The following is a 25,523-nucleotide window of genomic DNA, read 5'->3' as shown; positions in this document are numbered from 1 at the left end:
GTCGACCGTCGACATCACTTAGTTTTAAGAACCTATAAATATGATACAGTTTTTGTAAGTCCAGCGTCGCAATCCTACACTACCCCTTTTAAATACCCCTTTATAATTTTATGTTATAAGCCCTTGTTTTAAACGATTAGCATCAGTTGGTTTAGCTTCAAACAAAGTGTTTCATTTATTTGAACATCCCTCCAACACCCGCCAACGAATTTAACTTGTACTCGTAACGCACGTGACGTCACCTTTTTGGGTACAAGGCATGCTTTCCTCACGATAGTTTCCTTCACCCCACAATAAAATCTATTATATAAAATTCTCGTGTCGCGGTGTTTGTGGTTAAACTCCTCCGAAACGGCTCGACCGATACTCATGAAATTTTGTGTGCATATTGGGTATGTCTGAGAATCGGACAACATCTATTTTTCATCCCCCTAAATGTTAAGGTTAGTCCACCCCTAAATATTTTTTTTTAATTTTTAGATATTTTTTTCTGTTTTTATTTTTTTATGATACAGAATTAAAACATTCATACAACCCCTAACTTTCACCCCTCTACGATCAACCCCTATTTTTTATTATAAATGATATACATGGCAAAACGACGTTTGCCCGGTCAGCTAGTAAATGTATAAAAATAGTGATAATATATAGAGAATAAACTTAAATACTTTTCCTCTGTGGATTATACATGTTTTTATGAAAATATTTTAACATATCTATAATATTTGTATTGTATATTAAACCAGTTATACCTGCAATATACATTTTCTACATAAGTTCTTTTTTTACTGCAAGCGGTGGCGATGTACCTTTGAATCAAGTAGATCAAGTTTCAAACCAGATACAATAACAATATTTATAATTTAGTCCTTATTTCGTTTCATACATTGACCGACGTCGCTTCGCTGCCTTGCATACATTAATTGTTTTTTGTGCGAAACACCAAGGTAAGTTAAGTTTGTAACAAGTAACACAATAATTACAAGTAATTAGAATTGCATTGATTATAACTTACTGTTGGGAACTGTTTTATAGCAAAACTTTGGTTTTACAACGTAAATTCTTAACTTAGTTGAATGTTTTGTCCTATTTCATTTTGAAAATCAACACAAAATAATTGTTTATTAATATCCCCTGGCTGTAGATTGAGCTTATTTAAAAAATAATATACACAAAAAAATTACTAGCTTCGATTAGCGATGATTAATATTTCATTAAGTTTGCATAAAATTATAATAATTATATTTACTGCATGCAAATTTAATTAACTAAATGTTGTGTATATACATACATTTGAATTGTTTTAAGTGATACAAAGTGTAGCTATTGAACTGCGAAATGGAACATACATATGTGGAGTACACCCGAGTTACAGGAACGGTCTAATTTTCTCCGTCCTATCTCGAACCAATCCGTTCTGTAATTGTGTCATTAATTACTACGTAATTGAAGTAGTTGCTTCCTAGTACATATAAATAATATAGTTAATATCGATTACAAGCGTTTTTTATAGAATAAACGCAAGGCCAACTGCGTATTGCATTCTTGGTTGACTACTCATCACTACAAAAAGCTTACTGTCAAACCTGTCATTGTCAAACTTATAGTAGGTATCCAACATATATTATGACGTAAAAGTACAGAATGAGCAGATGATGATGATGAATGGAGCAGTGTTGAACTAGTGGCTTCAGCATGCGACTCTCATCCCTGAGGTCGTAGGTTCGATCCCCGGCTGTGCACCAATGTACTTTCTTTCTATGTGCGCATTTAATATTAGCTCTAACGGTGAAGGAAAACATCGTGAGGAACAAGTCTTAGACCCAAAAAGTCGACGGCGTGTGTCAGGCACTGGAGGCTGATCACCTTCTTGCCTATTGGATTTAAAAATGATCATGAAACATATCCAGAAATCTGAGGCCCAGACCTAATGAGGTTGTAGCGTCACTAATTTTTTTTTTTATAAATACAGAATGACCTCTAAAGAAGTTATAATATTATGAAAACAAGGCTAGGCAAGGAGCATTGCTCTGCTTGTATAATACTCATGATTATTAAACTTGTACTTTTTAGAAAATTACGTCAATCTGTCAATAGTTTGACGTAACATGATATCAATGAGATCTTTAATAAGGATCAAATGTCAATGTCAGACTCATTTAACCGAATGTCAGAATAACGAAATACATTACGAATAATTTGTCCGAACATGGGCTGCAGATAAAATCTAAGGCAAAAGACAAGTATACGTTCTATATAGAAATACATATTTTTACGAATGTTTAGAACGTATTAATCTATACCATTCTTTTCGCGGAAATATTATTATGTTGGTGAAACAGAAATATATTATTACTAGTATTTATTTGTTTTTATTTTTTAATTTGTCGCAGTAACTTTTTATGATTATTTTGTAGAATTTCAATCATAACTAAAACTATCTTTATGGTTGTTGCGATCTATTTCAGCGGAGGTAAAATTGGGTGAACGAGTATTACTAACATTGTGCAAAAAACAATTACCGTTTTTTATAGTAAAATGTTTTGAAAAACTCTGAAAAAAAATACCCAAGGAATTCAAAAATGAGAAAACAAAACAGTCGTAATGGTGCTTTAAAACTTTGTTCCCTGGGGCAAGGGATCTGGTTGCTCACTAGGGGCTACCTAGTGGGGACTTGCGACAGATGAATTTTGTCACGACCCATTTTTGTCACGAATAAAGATTTTATTATTATTATTTTTCTCCTTTGCAGGCTGCAAAAGCTTCCATAACGAATATTAAGTCAAATAATGTTCAGGAAAGTCGTTTCAATCATAAGCGTCGTCTTCGTTTTTTCATTTTGGACCAGCTCAATAGGTGAGTTGACCTTTGGGTATTTGTATTTGGCATGAGTTATTCGATAATTAGATAAATATAAGGAAAATCACAAAGAGGAAAGATTTTTATTCATTACTAGCTGACCCGGCAAACGTTGTTTTGCCATGTATATTATTTCTAGGGAATTTTTTTTTAGTTCAATAAAAATAACTATCTACTATATTGAAAAGTAGGGGTTGATCGTAGTAGGGTGAAAATTGAGGATTGTATGTATTTTTGTGTGTTGTATCATAAAAAAATGGAAATGAAAAATTTTGTCTAAAAAATTTTAGGGGTGGACTACCCCTAACATTTAGGGGGATAAAAAACAGATGTTGGCCGATTCTCATAGATAGCGGATAAGCACAAAAAATTTCATCAAAATCGGTCAAGCCGTTTCGGAGGAGTATGGCAACGAAAACTGTGACACGAGAATTTTATATATTAGATGGAAAAAGATTTTGTAAAAAAACACACACACATTTACATCACAAAACATTACATATAAAAAACAATACAACAATAAGATATTTACAAAAAAATGACTATTTATCACAGTATAGTGACACGAATTCTGTGAAGTTAGTTAATTATTTCCAAATATTGTGACATGCTCTTTTCGAGAGGTAAGTATTCGTTGAGAGGAATAAAAGCGGTGGTTGATGGAGCCTCATAGCTTAACCATCAGGCACCCTGAGGTCTAGTCACTGGGGCACTGCTGGATTGATTTTCATTGCACGATAAAGTTCGGTCGCGGTTAATGTTATATGTACAGATATTTATTAAATGAAACACTTTGTTTGGAGCTGGATAACTGGCTTTAATTGTTTAAAACATGAGCCTATACCTAAGATAACATTAGGGGTAGTGGGGTTGCGACGCTTGGATTAACAAACTAACTTGACATATTGAAGAGTTCTTAAATATAAGTGACACTTATGTTATTGGACATTATCGGAAACGACAATGTTAAATTAAAATTTATTACCAGATCTTCTCTTCCATGTCAATTATTTGAGAGCTGCTACTCTTACTTGCAACAGCGATTCCGATTCCGACATATTTGTAGGTTGTATTCTCAATAACCGTAGCGCTGATCGGAGGGATCGTAACTCATACTCATTGGAACCGGAATCGTTGGTATCACTATTCGAAGTTAGAGTAAGGGTTACAGTTTATGTGAATGTAAAAGCATTATTTGTTATTATTCACGTTTTTGAATTTATTTTTTTATTAACATTTCGTTGCAAGTATACAGAAATAAAGTACAACCACTGTGAGAAAATAAAATTAGATGAGATGAGCGTAAGAAGACAAAACTAATCAAATAATGGTATTTTAATTGATCCATTATTTTGTTCTGAATGCAATCAACGCAACCACGTGCGCAAATAAATTATCCATAAAATTGATTATAAATGGATTCTATGTATTATTGAGATTATCGTAAGCAGCTTAGGATTTCTTAGTTAATAATATCGAAAACTCAAAAGAATCTTCTGGTGAAAAATACAAATTGAAAATTATTAAAAATTGCGTGGAAGATGCTTTTTGTTATAAAAATACTTTTTGAATCCCTTATCTTTTTGTGTTGTAAAATGTTACGATTTTGAGGTTTTTGTAATGTATTAAAGCGATCATGATAATGGCGTTTATTTAAAATATTTAAACATATATTATATTTTCAGGTGTCTTCATCCCGAACCTGTCAAGTGAATGCTTCAACTGTCTGTGTTATGTGTCAACGAAATGTGACACATCGCATCAGTGTACGGGCGGCTACTGTGGCCCCTTCAATATATCACGAGTGTACTGGGTCGATGCTGGACGAGTTACCCTACCTGAAGATGACGCAGAGAGGAACCATGGTAACTAAAATAACACACATAAGTCTTAGATATTATTCTGAACCAAAATTTTTTGTACGTACTGTAAGCACAGAATATTGAAACACACATTTTGTAATTTGCTAAAGGCGCGAAATATGTTGCCATAATATTAAAAAAAAAAAAAAAAAGGCGCGAAATTGTATAGTCTATGGCATGTTACTCTTTTACTTATCTGTGCCGGCTCACGCTTTTCGCGTTTGAAGTCTATACCTTTCATTTATTCAATTGAATTCCAATTTAGTTTTTGTTATATTAATAGATTTGTTATTTTAGACCTTAGAGTTTTATTTGATATTGTAACAATTTGCAATACATCTCTGTTATAGACCGTAGTACACTTTATTAGGCAAAAGTTACGAAAACTGTCAAATTGAATCAAGCCATGATTTATTTATAATTTTGATGTAAACTGTCAAAATTTGTTTACCAATATTAATTATTAACTTACTAGGAACCACAGATTAAACCATCAATCATTTTAATATTGACAGTCCGAAATATCTAGCTATTCTATGTTTGTAGTAATTATGACACTGCGTATATATATAGATATGTTAACGTAAAATTGTAAACACCGTTAGATTGTAATCTATCTCGCGAGATTATAGACTGTCGAAAGATTGTGAACCTCAGCGTACTGCTTACAATTTAACGTATTATTCGGTAGTTATATGAAATTGTTGAGAAGTAAAATTAATCTGTAATTGACCAAAGAAGTTTGAGTGATAACTAAGTTCACTAACTTAGTTATCATTCAAACTCTATTACAATCTAACGGTGTTTACAATTTTACGGTGACATATATACACATTCGGCCATTTCTAATCTAATCTTGGCAAACATCACAACCGCAATTAGACCCTTTGATACCCTAACACAAAAAAGTACTGTAACATTGTCTATTTTGTGTCTTCCTTCAGTCAACGACCTAACACGTATCCTAAATTATTTTAATTCTGTATTTATTACGGGGTCAACCTAAAGTTGTCCCTTGTTATATTCCTAATTCCTATTTATTTTTTATTTTTTTTTAAATATATTTATTCACAAAAAAGTTACACCTTAAATCAAACCATGCCCCGCAAAACTGCTTACGCAGTTTGACTGCAGGTGACTCGCCTTAAATAAACATAACTTCTAAATCACTAAATTACTAACACAGCTACTACAACTAATACTAATACACTTAATTTACTTATAGGTTACAGCATATTTAACAAATGGTTTTTTAATAAACCTCTAAATTTAACCAATGAAGTCTCACGTCTTATGTCCTCGGGTAAACTATTGAGCAAGTATGGAATCCGCTTCTTCAACGTTCTATCTCCATAATAATTTTGCACCATGGGTATTTCAAATTTACCTTTGGACATTGACCTTGTGTCAGTTATATGATGCACCAAACTAGTAAAACGATCCTGCTTACCATGGTTATTTACAAGTACAAGGAATCTATGTTTCAGGCTAGCCGGTAAAATTTTACATATTTTGAATAGTTTATAATAATCTCCTTTACATTGATTCCTTGTCTTTTTATTTACTAGTAATTTTAAAAATCTTATTTGTAATGATTCTACTTTATCAATGTATGTTTTAAATGTTAACCCATAGCAGTCAAGAGCGTAACCTATTATGGAATCCACAAGTGCAAAATATAAACATTTTAGTATGGGCAATGAGACTTTAGTACGTAAATGGTAAAACTTTTCTAGTAAAATTCTTAGTTTTCTACACAAAAATTCTATATGGGAATCCCAAGAAAAAGACGTATCTATTTTTACTCCTAGATAAATTACACAATTAACTTTTTCGATAGGTTTACACGTACAGTTAATTTTGTTGTTATGAAAGCAATCAAAGCCGTGCGCAAAAAGAGGAGGTGGATTATCAATAGGACTTAAATACGGGGAGTGAATAATTATCATCTTTGTTTTGTCAGCGTTTAATATGATGCCGTTATCATGTGACCATTTAACTACCGCATCCACATCCTCTTGAACCCGGCGACACATCTCCGAGAGGTCGGTACTAGCGCTGAGAGTACAAAGGTCATCAGCAAACATGTGGGCCGAGCAGTGACGTAATACTTCACAGAGGCTATTTACATACATCAGGTAGCACACTGGCCCACACCCAGAACCCTGGGGGACGCCGCAGTTTACTTGTTTCTCCTCACTGAATGCGTCGCCGACTTTCACACGGTAAGAGCGCGCCGTGAGCCAGTCGCTGAACCAAGGGTTCAACGGCTGCCCCAGGCCGCACTCCTCCATTCCATTTAAGAGGGTCTCAGTATTTAAGGTATCAAAAGCCTTCTTAAAATCATAAAAAATAGCTACAATAATTTTTTTATTTTCCAAATGTGCATTAATTTCGTCTGTAAAATTTGATAATAAGGTGTTGGTGCTTTTATTTTTCTGGAAGCCATGTTGACATTCCGTTAAGATATTATTTTTTTGTAAAAAAGTTCCAATTTGATTAACAACACATTTTTCCATAATTTTGTCAATACTTGATAGTATAGCTATTGGTCTATAGTTCGAAAAAACTTTACGATCGCCTCTCTTATAGACCGGACGAACGATTGCTTCCTTTAATTTTTGTGGAAATTTGTGATATTTTACAGATAGATTTATCAGATTAGATAATACAGGGCTAATCTTGTCAACAATTATTTTTAAGTCAGACATGCGTATAAGATCACTGCCCGGTGATTTATTTTTGTTCATTTTATCAATTATTAGTTTTATATCCTTGCCATCGACCGGTTGCCATCTCATACACACATTCGATAATTTAACATAAGTCTTCCTATCCAGCCATTTTTCATCACAGGAGTGCTTTATTTGATCAATTTCCTTTGAGAATGTATCAGCAAAATCATTACAGACTGCCTGCGTGCCACCTTGTTTAGTTATATTATTTAAGATTAGATTATCCAAAGACTGCTTATTTTTACCCAATAATTCATTAATTTTATCCCAAACTTTTTTTATATTATTATTACAATTTGAAATTGTTTTTTTATCATGTTCTACGTTACATTTAAAAATTGCCTTTTGACATTTGTTCCTGTACCTAGTATAAGTTAGTCTTTTTACCATATTCTTTGGATCACTACACCATATTTTGAATAATCTATCTTTTTCAATAACCATATTTTTTAAGCTATTGTTTAACCAATACTTTTCATTTCTAGAATCCCTGTTACCAGTCATATTTTTTACTTTATAACATTGGTTGTATATGTCTCTAAATAAAGTAGATAGCTCGTCATATAATTTAAATGGGCATTCAATATTTAAGAGATGATCGAAGTTGGTTTCTAATAATTTTTCTCTGACTAATCTATTGTCAAGCACACGGCGGTAGCGCTGGGCCGAGGTAATGGCAGGGGCAGCGCGTGATTCACACACCTCGCCCGAGTGAGCTACATTGGGGGTCTGTTTCCATTGAACAGATGCCGCGACCAAATAATGGTCAGATATTTTATGTTTTATGACTGCAGAATCGATTAATGCTGAGGATGATTTAATAAATATATGATCTAAACATGATTCGACTACATTACCCATTAAAATTTCCCTTCTCGTCACGTCTTTGATACATTTTGTAAAACCGTGTTCGGCTAATAAATCTTCATAACATTTTACATATTTATCGGTATCTTTTAACAAATTTATGTTTATATCCCCGCATATAATTACTTTGTCACTAGTAGATAATGATTGTAAAAGTTTTTCTAAGAATGTTAAAAATTCTTGGATTTTATTCTGATTATTGTATCTTGGTGGACGATATATTGAAATAACTTGTAATTGCTCACTATGCCAGTTGCAAACAATGGAAACAAACTCGGCTGTACGCTCGCCGTTCACAAGGCTAGGTTTCTGGCTAAGCCGCGCGCACAACCCCGCGCGAGAGTAAACCAGCACTCCTCCACCTCTTCGCCCACAACGAGTGTGTGCATTTACATCAAATCCAGGAATACTATAAAATGTTAACAATGAATAATTGATATTAGGTTCGGTTATTACTAATATATCTATATAACTTAGATGGTTGTTAAGCACTACTAAAAGTTCTGAAAAATGTTTTTTTATAGAACGAATATTTACGTGAATAATACAGAGTTCTTTTTTGTAGATACATTGACTTATCCAATTATCTATGCTATCAGTACATACATAATTAATAGATTCATCATCAGTTATTAAGTCTAAATGAAATGAATCGTTGAATTTAATAAAAATAGTTAAACACCAGTTATAAGGTAGTTAATAAAAAATACTTAGTTTTTGTTAAGTAAGTCCACGATTTCACTTTCATTACGAATGCATATTGACTTTTCACCTTCACTTTTTCTAACTAGTATTTTACCCCTAGATACCCATATGTACTTGTATGTATTTATTATATTATATTTATATTATATATATTTATATATTTATGTATTTATATTATATTATTATATTATATATATTTATGTATTTATATTATATATTCGCGGATGCTTGGCGGACCCACGCGACTTCTTCAATACAAAGAGTCCCCTCGTGAGTTGTGTGAGACATTAAGGGCTACTCGATTGTGAGCAAGTTGCATGGATCTGGTTGGTGCCTTCTTAAGTTCTCATGTCATTATCAGACGTGTATATTCTTTCAATAAAATATTTTTATAGGTATCTGATTGTCCTGATTTTAACATGTGTGATGTTTGAGAGCTTGACTAAAATAAATTAAGGAAATTACGTAAAGTAAAAAAAAAACTTCGAACTTTAACGAAACTTTTGACGCCTACGCCGATGTACTAGTTTTTGAGCCGTAACACTGATTTCCCATTCAGTATCAGAGATTTAATAAACAAACGGAAATTATAAGATTTTGGTGACGTTTATACACATTTTAATATTAAACGACAATAAATAATTATCATGTTAAATAATCATGTTGACTAAATTAAAGTTTACACATATTAAATAAATATATATAGGTATAGAAAATTTAAACAAATTTAAAAAGTTTGGTCCCTGTGAGCAGTGTAACTTTAATGTTGGCGACTGGTAGATAGTACCGGTGACCCCAGAGCTGGTGCTTTCCTCGCTCAACGAATAAGTATCGCAATATAGCGAGGAAACGCCAGGGTTAAAGGTACACTGCCACAGGGGCCAAACTTAAATTTTGGTTAATTTTCCATTTATCAATTTTTAATTATCATATATTAATTGTATTATGTTACAGCATGGGAAGATTGCGCCCGCGAATTCACCTGTGCAAAACGAATAATCGGGGGATATTTATCAAAATTTGGTCAAGTGAGTGAACTTTCAAGTTTATTTGACAGAAATTAGATTAGATTTCTGATCAATTCTATAAGTAATTTAAAGAAATAATGATAATATATAACTTGATGTTATATTTAAAAATATCTAAATAAGTAAAAGATTAGAACAGTGTTGGCCGAGTGGCTTCAGCGTACGTCTCTCATCCCTGAGGTCGTAGGTTCGATCCCCGGCTGTGCACCAATTGACTTTCTTTGTATGTGCGCATTTAACATTCGCTCGAACGGTGAAGGAAACCGCTTTGCCTTAGACCCAAAAAGTAAACGGCGTGCGTCAGGCACACATGGCTCATCACCTACTTGCCTATTACATTACCAAATGGTCATGAAACAGATACAGAAATCTGAAGCCCAGACCTAAAAAGGTTGTAGCGCCATTGATTTATTTTTTTTTTATATTAAAAATTTGGTCCATTTTGATCTTTCTTGCTTATGTTTTAACTGTTTAATAAAGAAAAATCTTCGATTAGTAAGTTATATTTTTAATGTTTTAACAGGACTGTAATGGCGATGGCGTCACCAACTGCTACGACTACATGATGATAAATGGGAACGGCGGCTACAACTGCCGACCACCGTTAAACAGATCAGCCAATGGTCGACGCTGGCTGAAGAGGTTCGAAGAATGTCGGCGGTCCATACCTTCACTTGAATAAATTTAGTTACATAAAGGTTTTTTATTTTTACCTTTAACACAGATTAAAAATTAAATTGGAATTGTATGAAAAGTCAAAACGTTCCAAATTTTGTTTTTGTTTTCCTTTTAAATATAATAACAATAAAGTTCTAATATTTATTGCTATAAAGATGTTGTGAACTGCATAAATTATTCCTTCCAGGTGTCGTCTATACCCTGTAGTCGTCTATACACTGTAATACAAAAATTAGAAAAAAATAAAATATAAGTAATTAATACCTTAATTACTTCTTAAAGTATTTAGAGACTCAAAATTCAGTTTTAGTATTTCCAAATCCATCCAAATCGTAATTGTAACATATACGATTATATCTTAGTATTTTGTACGAACTATTTTATAATCAAAATTTAAATTATCGTAAAATATTTAAAACTACACGACATAAATACATGGTCTCCAAGGAGAAAATAAATACGACAATTTCTCTTTATAACGTATCGTACAAACATGTTTATTGTTGCGAATGATAAATGTTTATTTAAATATAAATTATATTGTATAAATGAAATATATTGAATACAATATATTTCAACACTTACTTTACATGTTATACATTTTCATTTAGCAATAAACTCTCCGCCCTTTTTTTAAATCGGCAAGTTTTTTGTTTTACACAACTTTTGTAAGTAGCTGCAACTAGCTAGCTAGCTACAAAAAGCTTAAGTGATTAATAATAATAAAATAAATTAAAAACAAAGATTTGTCCTATATCAGCAGGAGGCATGGTGAAATAGGAGCACGCACTTACATTCTCGTGGGAACAACACGCAAATACATAGTCGAACTAACTAACATCACCGCATACACGAATTCATGTACGACCAGTCACCACAAGTAGCACCCGTTCACGAGTATGACGCATGGCCAGCTATCGGCCACCTCGCCATATTTTAGGAAGAGAGGCAACCCGACGCCTATGGAACATTTTTAGTGTATAAAGTTTTGAATTGATAGTGAACCTTCTTTTTGGTTATAGATGACAGAGCCTCTGAAAGAGTAAAAATCAGAAATATCTTTAAATAACTATAATCTGAGGTTAGCTTAGTCAATTACGATTATTTTACAGCTACATTACATCTACACCCATGGATAATACTGCTAAAAACTCGTGGTCTTTTAAGAATTGCGCTCATCTTGATTTAATTAATATTCCTCCTCGAGCATTAGCAAGTTATTAATTTGAATATCTTAATAAAGCGAAGAACCCAATAATTCAATTTGTTTGAATCCCTGGGGTGTGTTTCAGCCTAAACCATGATTTACTTGAGACTGCCTAAGACTTAGTTAGTAAATAGAACCGTTGGGAATGAAATATACGATAGGCTTGTATAAGTTAATGGTATTTGTAAGGACTGAACTTAAAAATATATTGGATAAATACACTGGAGTCAATTCGCATGAGCGTGTAATTCCAGAGGTTGAGGGTTCGAGATCTGGCTGTGCATTAATGAAGATGAAGGAAAACGTCGAGGAAAATAATAAACGTGCCGTAGTCTGTATGATTAGAAGTGATTAGACTACTGCCAGCTTAACAGCTAGCATTATTACGTCTCTTAGACAACATTAGCTATTAAATATGATAAATTTAGAAATGCAAATTTAACGTATATATTCTTTATCGGCCGACGCTGATCGTGTGATATTAATCAAGTAAATAGACAATTGATTACTGTTTTAATTATAAATTTTAATCTTGGATGTCATAATCTGTATGTACGAGTACCTAATAAAGTAATTCGAAATCCGCCGCGAGATATCGCTTTAAAAACATTTCTACGCGGGAAAAGTCTCCCCAAAAAAAAACTCAAACATTGATTAAAAACCCCTTAAGTTTTTGTTGTACTCTCGGTTTGAGAGATAATTTACATTCAAGTAGTATAAAATTTAGTGTAAACTCTTTATAACGTCAGTCGTTATAACAAAAAACTTTCTATAACGTAAAACATGTTACATTTGTTTGGTTTAACACAAAACCCATAAATTAATTCATTCTTTATAACGCAAATATTAACTCATCAACATACTTAAGTGTAATTGTTTTTATAATTAGCTTACAAAACTAAACTTTGAGGTTTCGAAATTTCTAAGAAGACACGAGGTCACAAACAGCCGTCTCACCTTTGTTATTGTTAACTGCATTAACACGTGTGCCATTATTCTTAGATTACATTGCCTGTAGGAAATTTTGGTCTCAGTTACTAAACGCACCACCGTCACCTATCGTGTATTATCAGTCGTAAACACATTTTGAAACTGTCAAGATGGCCAGTAAAATAAAAGCGTAATAATGTATTTAGAATAATTTACCTATTGATAGGAATAAAATTATTAATTATTGTACTTGGTTAACTTTGTTATTTTTTTCTATTTCCTCCCTATAACGACAACTCTATATACCGAAAATACTGTATGCTCGGTCCCTTGAAATTCGTTATAAAGAGTATACATTGATATTTCAGACATAGCCACGCTTGGATATTTGGTTTAGTTTGTTGGTTGGGTTCTAGGGTTATTATAAATTGCATAGAATTGTGCATTTCTTAAGAAATAATAAACAGATATCTTGCATAAATTACCGCTTAAAAGTCCCCTTAATTAAATTTAAACCCCTAAAAACCCCTCAATGCATCTTGATTCTCCCTAAATTTGGGGACGAAAACGCTCAAGTTGGCATCACTAGGCAAGGTTAATTGTCTTAATAATAATATGTACTTAGCATAACGCATAATTTTGATCAAGTTTTAGTATTACATCATCACACGTAATGATTTAAAATATAACAAAATCCCCGTATTTGCATTTTTAATATTAAATTGCTAATACTCAAGCTTAACCCGCCATTAACGAGTTCTTTTAAGTGTAAAATACATTTTTGAATGAGAATCGTTAATTATAGGAACCCAGTTCTCTAGGGTTATTCCAAATGAAATTTTTTGTCGCACAATTTGCAGTTAGCTTACTTGTGGCTTCACCCGAACTCATACCGTTTTATTTATGTATTTATTTACACTTCGTTGCATTACAATATAAAAATTTAACATAATTAAATGTAAAGGAGGACAACTGGCGGCCTTATCGCTTTCGAGCGATCTCTTCCAGGCAACCACTGTGAGAAAAGAAAAAAAACGTATCAAATTAGATTTAAAAAAAACAATATTTATGTGTAGCAACACCTAAGTATAATCTGTGTCTACGAATTACTACGAAGGCATTCCGGCTGCTAATGATATATACAAAGCCACTGGGGCATTCTTAACGAATTAGGATGCTCCAATCACCATAGCGTATGACAGATTAAAAGCCTTCCGGCCGGCAAAGCAGAATCAAAACCAGATAAGGGCAAAAATACTCCTTCACCAGGGAAGGCGTTCTTTACTTCGTTCTTCGCTCACTCGAGTGAGCTTCCCTCCCGCCATTCACGCTATTGACCACAACGCGACGGCCCAAACCGAGGTCCGCGCGAGTCTCGCAGAAGACGCCCTTGCGCTAGTCGTAGGGAAAAGTCCATTCGGGCTGAGCTACGCTCGCCAAAACAGCCCATTGTGAAGTCCGTTGAGGCCAACAGATATTCCAGTCCCAAAAAAAAAACCACTGCGGTCTTCGGGCTGGCCAGTCAGCTATACTGGTCGACGATCCTTCCTTTAGGTAGAAGGAGCTCACCTTCCTTCCTCCACATATAAATATACTTCTCGGTTGAATGAAAGGTCTGTATTGAATTATATACACATTAGACCAGTGCAGATAGCCTTTAAAATAAATAAAAAGTGAAAAAAATTACAGTAGGATGAAACCCATTAGAATAGCAGGGGAATATGATCAAAATGAAAGGAAAAATAAATTACGGTCGATCTGAGGTCGGGAAGGGGAAGGGGGGGGAGTTTTAAGGGTAAAAAACGGTTTATCTCGATTTCCGGCAAAACTACAAGTCCTATCGAAGAAAGTTAAATGGCAAAGTTGGAGGTAATAAAAAGATCTAAAACTTTTGTATTCACACATTTTTCACATAACCTCAAAATTTATGTGAAAATTTCAAAAAACCAAGTTTTTGGTTTTTTATTTTTATCTTTAACAAAAATTATTTTTTTTTAACGAAATTTGGTGAAAACTTACCTTTCTATGTCCCAAATACACAGTAATTTATTTGATTAAAAATATTTATTTGTTCACCTTATTTTGAATTAATATCGAAAAAACACCCTAATTTTCAATCGAAAATTCTGACGTCAAAATTTCAGCTTTTTTCAAAAAGTTGGTGTGCTTTCAGTTCGTTGAAATCTCTACTTTCCTATGGTAAAAAAATATATATATACTACCATAGTAAATCTTCTCAGAAAACGCAAAAAATCGTACACAGTAACGCCCAGACCTGTCATCCCCTTCCCTACTTCTCTATGAATCTTCTTTAAATTATAATCAGATGGCTATTTATTACTATTTTAAGATAATTTATATATACCTGAGTGACTTAAAAAAAAAATTTAGCCTTTAGATGGGCTAAAATTTTCGTATTTCATAGAGAAGTAAGGAAGGGGATGACAGGTCTGGGCGTTACTGTATACGATTTTTTGCGTTTTCTGAGAAGATTTACTATGGTAATATATATATTTTTTTTTACCATAGGAAAGTAGAGATTTCAACGAACTGAAAGCACATCAACTTTTTGAAAAAAGCTGAAATTTTGACGTCAGAATTTTCGATTGAAAATTAGGGTGTTTTTTCGATATTAATTCAAAATAAGGTGAACAAATAAATATTTTTAAACAAATAAATTACAGTGTATTTGGGACATAGAAAGGTAAGTTTTCACCAAATTTCGTTAAAAAAAAATAATTTTTGTTAAAGATAAAAATAAAAAACCAAAAACTTGGTTTTTTGAAATTTTCACATAAATTTTGAGGTTATGTGAAAAATGTGTGAATACAAAAGTTTTAGATCTTTTTATTACCTCCAACTTTGCCATTTAACTTTCTTCGATAGGACTTGTAGTTTTGCCAGAAATCGAGATAAACCGTTTTTTACCCTTAAAACTCCCCCCCTACCCCTTCCCGACCTCAGATCGACCGTAATTTATTTTTCCTTTCATTTTGATCATATTCCTCAGCTTTTATAATGGGTTTCATCCTACTGTAATTTTTTTAGGTTTCAAAAATTATCGGCACTGGTCTACATAAGCTTTCTGTTCACATACCATAGCCGATATAATTTTTATTCTTTTCGTAAAATTTCATTCTCATCAATTTTTCATAACGCGCCTAAAGAAATATAACTTCTTACACGCGTACATGAGTACACGCAACCTTTTTTTTTATTCGACTCTACTAGTGACCCGCTCATTCAAGCTGTATCGTTGTATGATGTAAATACAACAAAAATATGTTTAAATATTTAAGATAAAGTGAAAATCTCTACACAAAATTATTTTTTTAAGAATTTTTGGTTAGTCTAACTAGTCGTAAATTGTACGATTAGTTCGTTCTTCGTAATAACCCTGCAGAGCTTTCAAAGGCCGGCGTCGTGTAATCTCATTAGTGTGAATGGGAAATCCACAAAAAATAATGAGACTTTGCAGAGAGCTGCTGTAATCTTAATGCCTGAGTGAAATAGCTTTTGGAGGATGTTTTAAAGAATGATAATTTGTATTTAATTTAGACGTATCGTCGAGAACTTTCGCAGTTTCTGAGATTAGTGCGTTGTAAGAGACAATCACAACACATATAACAGATATAGCAACGGCGAAACAGCTGTAATAACTAAGTTATTCCTTCCATGTTGGATTACACAGGCTACGGTGGATTAATTTTCACAGATACATGAGCAGTGTTGGCCTATTGGCTTCAACGTGTGACTCTCATTGAGGTCGTGGGTCGGAGATCGACTCCGGCTGGGCACCAATGGCAAGTGCTTTTTTTAATATTTTAATCCATCTGCAATCAGCCTCTTGGCTTTTATCAGATTTTATGAAATAATTAGGGAACGAAAATTTAATATTTTTTTATTTCCCTCCGTAATTCGCAAACTATCAGACTGCGGCAAGTTTCGCCCTTCTCAGCCGATATACACACTACACAGTTTGTCGTTTCCAAAAGGCCTTTCTAAGTTGTTCACAAAAACAGGTACTTTCTAAAGAGTATTATTAATAATAAAGCCTTTTATTTCATATACTTTTACAATTAAAGACATTTATATATAATTGATTTATTTATTTTAAATATCTGTGCGTGTTTGGCAAAGGCCTCCAAATCTCTCAGTCTACACTGTGCCACTCTCTGCCACCACCTGCTGTTTCATTAATCTGGTCCAACTTCTAAATTGTCTTCCTCGTAAACGTTTATTGCACCTTGGGCACCAGTTTAGTACTTTCTTGCTCTACTTTTCTCATTTCTGCTCCTCAAGAGGTGATATTACGAATCATATTATTTTATTTAATATAGCTACGTGTGGTAACAGGAATAACATTTGTTATAAGGTTTGTTTTTAAATATTTTTCATATTTAAAAACAAACCTTATAACAAATGTTATTCCTATTACCACACGTAGCTAACTAATATAATTGCAGCAATTTGGCACATTTATGAAATATTTATTCCTAACTAGCTCTCAAATTTGAGAGCACAGGAGTTTTGCCAACTCTTAGCTAATCATATACTTGGCTCGTATCGTGTTGAATTAAATATCATAATCACTACTACAACATTTTAAATAAATATTAACTCGCAAAGTGCTTTCAAAATAGCAGAAATTATTGCTATTTTATAGGGAATTTCAGTAGATGTGTATAAAGCTTTTATTCCTCAGAAAGAGTAAAAGAGTAAAAGTTGTCAAAGTGACAACATGAAAAAAATATTTATGAGAATTTAGAAATAAAAATTGATTAAATTAAATGGAATATGATGCAAAATGATGATATTTAATGCGTAAAAAATGGAAATAAACAAAATCAATCAAAAATTAAATTACGTAAAGTCTAAGAAACGGACAATTTAATAGTGGTCAGACGAAATTTGCTTCTTCCTAAACCTAAACTCTTTTTTCTCAGTGCTCTTGCTTGTGCTCTTTATGCTTTTGCTTGTGCCCCTGCTTCTTCTTGTGTGGGGTCCTGCTTTTGCTTGTGTTGTGCTCCTGCTGATGCCTGTGTGTTTATTTTATTTTCATATTTTCTTTGTATATTTATATATTATTGTCATGTATTTAAGTTAATTTAAGGTTATTTAAGTTTTTTTTTAGTTGACTTATTTTAAGAGTACTAATTTTGTATTTTTCATAAACGCGGAGTGGAGTGTACATATGGAAAATTTGACCTGTGACCTATGTAAAAAAAGTTTTAATACAATCCGGGGCTTAAAAATACATAAAACAAAGATACACAGAGACACTATACAAAATTCACAACTTTCTTTTAATAACAGTACAGATAGGCAAGCAACACCAGACCACATAAAACTTCAAACTTTACTTTCGAATTTAAAAAAAACATGTCCAGTTGTTAAACGCATACCTCGAGGTGCCCGGATCTCCATCGCCTCTTTATTAGAATCATATATTACACAATGCATAACAGAAAACAGTACAGACTCATGGGAGAAACTATTGACTTTTCCGTATAGTTTCTTGCATGTACAGTCCAGTGATAACCTTTCGCTAACTCAAAAACTTAAAAACAATTGTAATGATCCCACATGTATAAATCCATTTTTAATTCCGGCTATTAGAACCTTTCGAAAAAGACCAAAATGTGTCTCAAAAATAGTTGAACAAAAAATTAACGATGGAGATCTAAAGGGGGCCGCCAGACTTCTTTTCTCAAATGATGTACTGGCCCCTGACACCCCGGATACACTTGCAGCTCTTACATCAAAGCACCCCAGTGCTCCAGACACACCTTTTTTTTAGACCCTCCCACAGACGTCCAGGCCTGCCTTCAAATTCAGTCTACGGATGAAATTCTAAACGCTATAAATTCGTTTAAACCAGGATCAGCTGCAGGCTTGGATGGGCTGTCACCCCAACATCTTAAAGATTTAACTTCATTCAGTGTTGGTGATACAGGTGTTCGGCTTTTAGAAGCTCTTAAAAAACTCGTTAATAAAATGCTTTGCGGGGAGATAAACCAAGCTATTGCTCCTATTTTATATGGGGCAAACTTGGTGGCTCTTACCAAAAAAGATGGTGGGGTGAGGCCAATTGCTGTAGGTAGCACTTTTCGCAGATTAACCTCGAAAATTGCAGTAAAACATATAATTAGTAAATTGAACAAAATTTTTGAACCAACACAACTTGGTTTTGGCACTAAAGGCGGCTGTGAAGTTGCTATACACGCTTTGCGCACTCTTTTTTCTAACGAAAAATTTGATGTGTTGTTGAAAGTTGACGTCAAGAATGCATTTAATTCAATCAGCAGGGACACCTTGCTGACTAAGTCTTTTGAAAACATTCCAGAAATATATAACTATCTTTTACAGTGTTACTCAGAGCCATCAAAATTAACATACAAGAGTTACGAACTCTCTTCAGAAGTTGGTTGTCAACAAGGTGATCCTCTTGGGCCGGCTATTTTTAGTCTCGCAATAAATTCTTGCATACAAAATTTAAAATCAAATTTTAACGTCTGGTATCTTGACGATGGTACTCTAGGAGGTAACGCAGATGTAGTACTTTCAGATCTATCTAAGATAATATCAGATTTTAGTTCAATGGGTCTAACTTTAAATTTTGATAAATGTGAAATATATCTCCATGGTGAGAATATGGACACCGACCATACAATAAAAAAAATTAATACCTTAGCCCCAAATATAAAAATAATAAATAAAAAATCGCTGTACCTCTTAGGAGCACCGATTTTCAAAGAAGGTTTTGAAGAATACATTAACTCGACAATATCAAAATTTAAAGATCTTTCTCACCGTCTTCTGGATATTACAGCACACTCAGCTTTGTTCATTTTAAAATTCTGACTTTTTGTTCCGAAATTAACTTACGTACTTCGCTGTAGCCCTCTATGGAATCATTCAGTTTTTTTAAGTGATTTGGATAATCTTTTAAAAACTTCTTTGGAATCTATTTTAAATGTTCGTTTTGATACACCTTCTTGGAATCAAGCATCGCTTCCTGTTCGCTTTGGCGGATTAGGAGTACGCAAGATAACAAGTGTAGCTCTTCCAGCGTTTCTCTCATCTGCTCACAAATCTAGCAGTCTGGTAGGTAAAATCCTTAGATCTTATTCTACAAACTACGAGATTGCGGATTTGACAGATGCAAGAAACGTGTGGATAGCATCCAACCCAGGCTTGAGTTTGCCTTCTGGCGTCAACTTTCAAAGGAGCTGGGATGATCCTCTTTGCAAAAGTGAATTCAAAAAGGTATTAGGTCACATACCAATAACAGACCGTGCAAGGTTGATGGCTGTGGGGTCTAGGGAAGCTGGGCATTGGCTTAATGCTTATCCTTCGCCAAGCACTGGCACCCTTTTAGACCCTGAATCACTTCGAATTGCCATCAGCCTCCGCTTAGGAGTGCCCATATGTACTCCCCATAAGTGTCCCTGTGGTTTTGAAGTAAGTAGCCTTGGACACCATGGCCTACACTGTCAAAAGAGTGCAGGTCGTTTTTCTCGCCATGCCGCGCTAAATGACATTATACGCCGCTCTCTTGCCTCCGTCAATGTTCCAGCAATTTTGGAGCCAACAGGCATCGCAAGAGACGATGGCAAGCGGCCAGATGGAATGTCTTTGATCCCTTGGAAAATGGGACGGGCTTTAGTATGGGATGCCACCTGTGTAGACACCTTTGCCCCGTCTCATCTCCTTCGGACAAGCCAAAAAGCTGGCGCGGCCGCAGAGCAGGCAGAAAATAACAAACGGCACAAATATAAGAGTCTTTCCTCCAACTTCAATTTTGTTCCCTTTGGAGTAGAGACTCTTGGGCCGTGGGGTTCAAGTGCACAGGCGCTTATTAAAGATTTAAGTTGGCGCCTGGTAGATAGTACCGGTGACCGCAGAGCTGGCACTTTCCTGGCTCAAAGAATAAGTCTCGCAATACAGCGAGGAAATGCTGCCAGCGTTAAAGGTACACTGCCACAGGGACCAAACTTTTTAGATTTGTTTTAATTTTCATTTTATTTATTTATTTTTAATTATTTTTATTATTACTTTATTGTAAGCTGTAGACCATGTTTTTACAAATTCGGTATTTTAATAGTACCAAGTTTATATATCCTTGATGCAGTTATGACTGTAAAAAACATCCAAAATTGTGCGTAACATTTAAAGAAACTTGTCTGTATATACCGAGGGATCCAACACGGCTGTGGGTGCTTGCATCTTGCACCATGATGTATTCAAACAATTGTTACGCCGTGACTATCAAACTATTTAATCAGCTTACTAGAAGTTAACATCACTGCCGTGTAATGCTCTCAAGGGGAAGGTGATTACATTTTAAACGTCAAGGTTTAATGGGAAAGTATTTAGACCATAATAAGTTTGACAACAATTTTTATAAATAACTGAACTTATTATATGACATTATGAAAATTAATATTACATTTGCATGCCCATTTTCATATGGCTGATTGTGCGGATTTTTATGTTAATCGATCAAAATGTACCACTTTCTTAGCAAATAAACGATTTACCAATCATATGAGTAGCTTCAGAATTTAGAAAAACAATCAACAGCCGGCGTTTAAACGCATGACTTCTGGCATCACATGACGGGCGCAACTCCGGGATATCCCCCTAAAGTAGCGTTTGTGCGGGCGTGAATTCAACCACTATACTAACACTATACAACAAAAATCACGAGCACGTCACAATGTTTATGTCAAGAAAATGGTGTCATTTCCCGAGAAAATAGTTTCCTTTTCCGTTGACTTATGTGCATTCTGCCAATATCAGGAAATCCTTGAAACGCCTTTTTCTCTTACAATTGTTTTTCGAGAGATTTATGTTTACGAATTGTTTTGTAGGCGCGGAATTTTGTATCAGCTTTTCGCTTGAAATACAAGTGTACTGTATTTTTCAAATAAAACATCATTGGTAAACCAACCTTCTTAAATTGTATTTAACATACAAATTTATTATTACCTATTTAAAAAGTTCACTTAAGAAACTTAAATGATCGGTTTCAGGAAGAAATTGTTAGCGAAACATAGTAAGACACAGAAACTCAATTACCAAATAATTTTGATAAAGATTTTTCTATATTACTTTTTTTATTTTAATTTAGTGAGCGCGTTCATACCCGTGATGCTTGCTTCAGAGATATTTTAACTTAGGTTCCAATTTGGTGAGCTTCAGTCTCAAGTCTCCACGTTGGGAAACACAAATTTATTGGTTTTAAATTACTTTTATTTAACTGCTACTTGAAATTTGTTTAATTTTCATACAACAATGAAACGCTGAATCTTTTACATTTGTAACATATATAGGGATTATATATCACCATCTAAATTCCCAATAGCAACTACAGATTAATAAAAGCAATACAATGTTTTTCCGCTGTCTAACAAGTCAGACAGAATATGCTCCAAATTTTCAAATGGTCCGGTATGGAGAATTCATACCACCGTCCAGTCCAGTCACCTATCACATAACTAAACAAATGAAAAAGAAAAAGAATTAGACAATAAAGAAGGATATATATCAGGAGAACATCAATGACAGAGCAGTGTACTTTAAAAACGTAACACATGACAACCGCAAACCGCAGAAATTAAATACGCGAAACAAATATGTATTCAATTCTTTGAATTAAATGAATTGTGACAAGCAATGTTTTATTTAATTTACGCTATGATTCCGGAACTGGTTTGAATGTAAGATCAGGTATTAAGTGACTTCGGTTGACAGTTGATCAAAACCTCTTACTAAGTAAAGAATGTATTCTATTAATGATTAATTGAGTGAAACAATAATTAATATTAAATTGATAACGTTATTATATATTTTAATAATGTGATATTTTATTTATCACAATACAAATAATATAAGAATTGACTATAATAATATGAATCTTAACGTATGTTATTTCTATGTTATATTCCTTTTATGACAAATTTGCGCTCAAATATGTGTTGCAGAATATACGAACTTTAGATCATAACATTTTTGTACCATATTCTTGCAAATAAATTATTATTATTATAAGAATACAGGCTTCCAATTAATTATGATAACACATTTTCCAATTAAGGCATAAATACACTCATAAATAATAAAGTAAAATCAATGGCGCTACAACCTATGAGCTCCGGACCTAATATTTATTTGTCTGTTTCTAACAGGCAAGTAAATTTTGGGTCTAAGCCGCTTTTATTTCATCGTACAATAGTGTTAAAATGCGTGCATAGAAAGTCTATTACGTCTAGTAGCCGGTGTTCGAACCTACGACCTCAGGGATGTTGCACGCTTAAGCCTTTTATTTGAAAATATTCAATGTCCAAACATAAAGCGTTGTAAGAGTATGCTCAAGTTTTATAAGCCATTATTATCTTTATCGGGGCCACCTCTCTCGGGCCCTCCAAAACTGGTACCTTGTATCTTCTAAAAGCAAAAGCTTCAATATAAAGCTTTTCCGCCCAATTTCGCTGAAGTCGTAAAGACACGCAATGAAATGTCAATAGTTAAGCCAGTGTTCAGATTTCATCTGAACATTGACCACCTGCTACACATGGCTGTTCCATATTTTATTACTAATAATAATAAAGTGTACAGGCGCTAATTAAAGATATAAGTTGGCGCCTGGTAGAGTACCGGTGACACCAGAGCTGGTGCTTTCCTCGCTTAACGAATAAGTATCGCAATACAGCGGTGAAATGCGTTAAAGGTACACTGCTACAGGGACCAAACTTTTTAAATTTGTCTTATTTTTCTTTGTATTAATGTTAAATTATTTATTATTACTATCTAGGTTAAGAAAATTATAAATACTATATATTTGAGTTCCTCTCTCCCGTTCTACGCCCTTGATTTGAGAACTGGCAGTAAATGTAAAATTAGAAGCATTAATATGTATTTCTTTACTGATGAGTCATAAGTGTACATTATGTTACCTATATGATTAAATGATTTTTTATTTTACTTTACTTTTACTTTTAATAGAGGTGTTACTTAGAATAAACTTCATATTTTTGTACAACGTATTTGAAATCTAAATAAAAGTTTCAATACGTTTTGTTGAGATGAACAAATCTGTGCGAAAAGTGTGATATACAAAAATATAACGTTAATAATGTTATATTATTTTCAGGTATTACGACAAATTGCTCAGTTATTGAAGATAATATTCCGTTGTTTCCCTTTATTGAACTCGTAAAATTATATGAGGTAAGTTATTGTTTAGGGAGAGCTAAGTGCCTTTGTTTTTCCATTTTCCAATAACATTATTTTTAAGGCGTAGAATCATAACTATGAACGGTATGGGGCTCACTGTGAAATTGGACAAAAACGGATATTTTATCAGATTTTTTAACTCCTCATTTAACTCGGCCAAGTGGCTTCAACGTGCGAGTCTAATCAAAAGTCATTTATTCATATAGGTAACACAATGTACACTTATGAACGTCAAAAAAGAAATATACATTAAATGCTTCTAATTTTACATTTACTGCCAGTTCTGAAATGAAGGGCGTGGAATATAGATGATTTGTCCTCTATCAGCAGGAGGCATTAATATGAGCACGCACTTACATTCTCGTGGGAACAATACGAAAATACATAGTAGAAATAACTAACATCACCGCATACACGAATTCAAGTACGACCAGTCACCACAAGTAGCACCGGCTCACGAGTATGACGCATGGCCAGCCATCGGCCCCCTCGCCATATTTTAGGGGGAGAGAGACAACCCAACGCATGGACGCCGATCATCCCTGAGGTTATAGGTTTACTTGACTATTAGATTGACGAAACAGGTACACAAATCTGAGGCCCAGATCTAGAGGTTGTGGCGCCACCGGGCGTATTGAGTTTAAGTGGGTGCCTATTTCACTGATGTGCCTCCATTGTGAGTAAACTCGGTCTTAAAACCCTAAGTTTTTTTTATTAAATCTAGATGGTTCAAGATTGGGGTCGCCAATATTAGTTTCCAATGTTAATTAGATAAACTAGTTGTTTTTTTCATTAAATTGTTTTTCTGTTATTAAGAAACCCTAAGTATTTTTTTTTTTAAATCTTATTTCCGTTTGTTACATTTAATGAAAAAATTGACTTTCCGATTTGTGCTTTTTTTCTGTTAATTTTTTTAATTAATTTATTTTACAGAATGTAACTATAGCAGTCTTGTTAAGGAAAGCATATAGAAGTAGTTTTTCAACATACTTATTATATTGTTCAAGCTATCTAATAACTGACCGGGCAGTCTATTAGCCGCGGTAGCAAATACCTCAAAGTTCTCTCACCATAGACGTTGTTTGCTTTTCAATCACAGAGCCGAACTTGCGTTGCTGCTCGGGGCTCTACGACATGCTTAACTTGGTTTTTTGTCATTTCGAAAAAAAATTGGTGAATTTTTCATTAAATTATCTATTTCATAATACTCGGAAAGCGAAGTTCTTTATTATTCAGACTATAGTCATTTATTACGCTCTAGTTTTGGCCGAATTCAGTTAGTTTTTGATATGTCTCGACTAGATTTTGGTCCGTCACTTCAATAATTATCTTCTACTAGCTTCACAGGGATTCATACTTTTTATCATTGATAAAGTTTTTTTTTGGTGTTTAGGTAAATAAAAAACAAACA

The 25,523-nt window shown here is 33.7% G+C and overlaps 1 protein-coding gene across 2 annotated transcripts; it reads left to right on the top strand.

Annotated features, from left to right (window-relative positions):
• Nucleotides 1-814: 814 nt before the first annotated feature.
• Nucleotides 815-10,753, top strand: LOC125060808 (lysozyme-like). 2 transcript variants are annotated; one of them, XM_047665890.1, is made up of 5 exons: nt 815-947; nt 2,753-2,856; nt 4,545-4,724; nt 9,983-10,056; nt 10,580-10,753. In XM_047665890.1, exons 2-5 carry the CDS (start codon nt 2,790-2,792, stop codon nt 10,736-10,738), a joined length of 480 nt encoding a protein of 159 aa, XP_047521846.1. In that variant the 5' UTR covers nt 815-947; nt 2,753-2,789; the 3' UTR covers nt 10,739-10,753. The 2 variants fall into 2 exon arrangements, with proteins under 2 accessions (XP_047521846.1, XP_047521847.1); XM_047665891.1 differs by lacking the exon at nt 815-947 and adding an exon at nt 1,508-1,606.
• The last annotated feature ends 14,770 nt before the right edge of the window (nt 10,754-25,523 follow it).

Source organism: Pieris napi, chromosome 22 (assembly GCF_905475465.1).
Source record: "Pieris napi chromosome 22, ilPieNapi1.2, whole genome shotgun sequence".
In the NCBI taxonomy this organism is placed as follows: domain Eukaryota; kingdom Metazoa; phylum Arthropoda; class Insecta; order Lepidoptera; family Pieridae; genus Pieris; species Pieris napi.
This window is presented reverse-complemented; position numbering and strand designations above follow the sequence as displayed.

Excerpts from the sequence above, each read along its gene's own strand:
- LOC125060808 (XM_047665890.1), top strand. The coding sequence starts at position 2,790 with ATGTTCAGGAAAGTCGTTTCAATCATAAGCGTCGTCTTCGTTTTTTCA. Across the intron at positions 2,857-4,544 it reads ATTTTGGACCAGCTCAATAG|GTGTCTTCATCCCGAACCTG; the intron begins GTGAGTTGACCT and ends TTATATTTTCAG. Across the intron at positions 10,057-10,579 it reads ATTTATCAAAATTTGGTCAA|GACTGTAATGGCGATGGCGT; the intron begins GTGAGTGAACTT and ends ATGTTTTAACAG.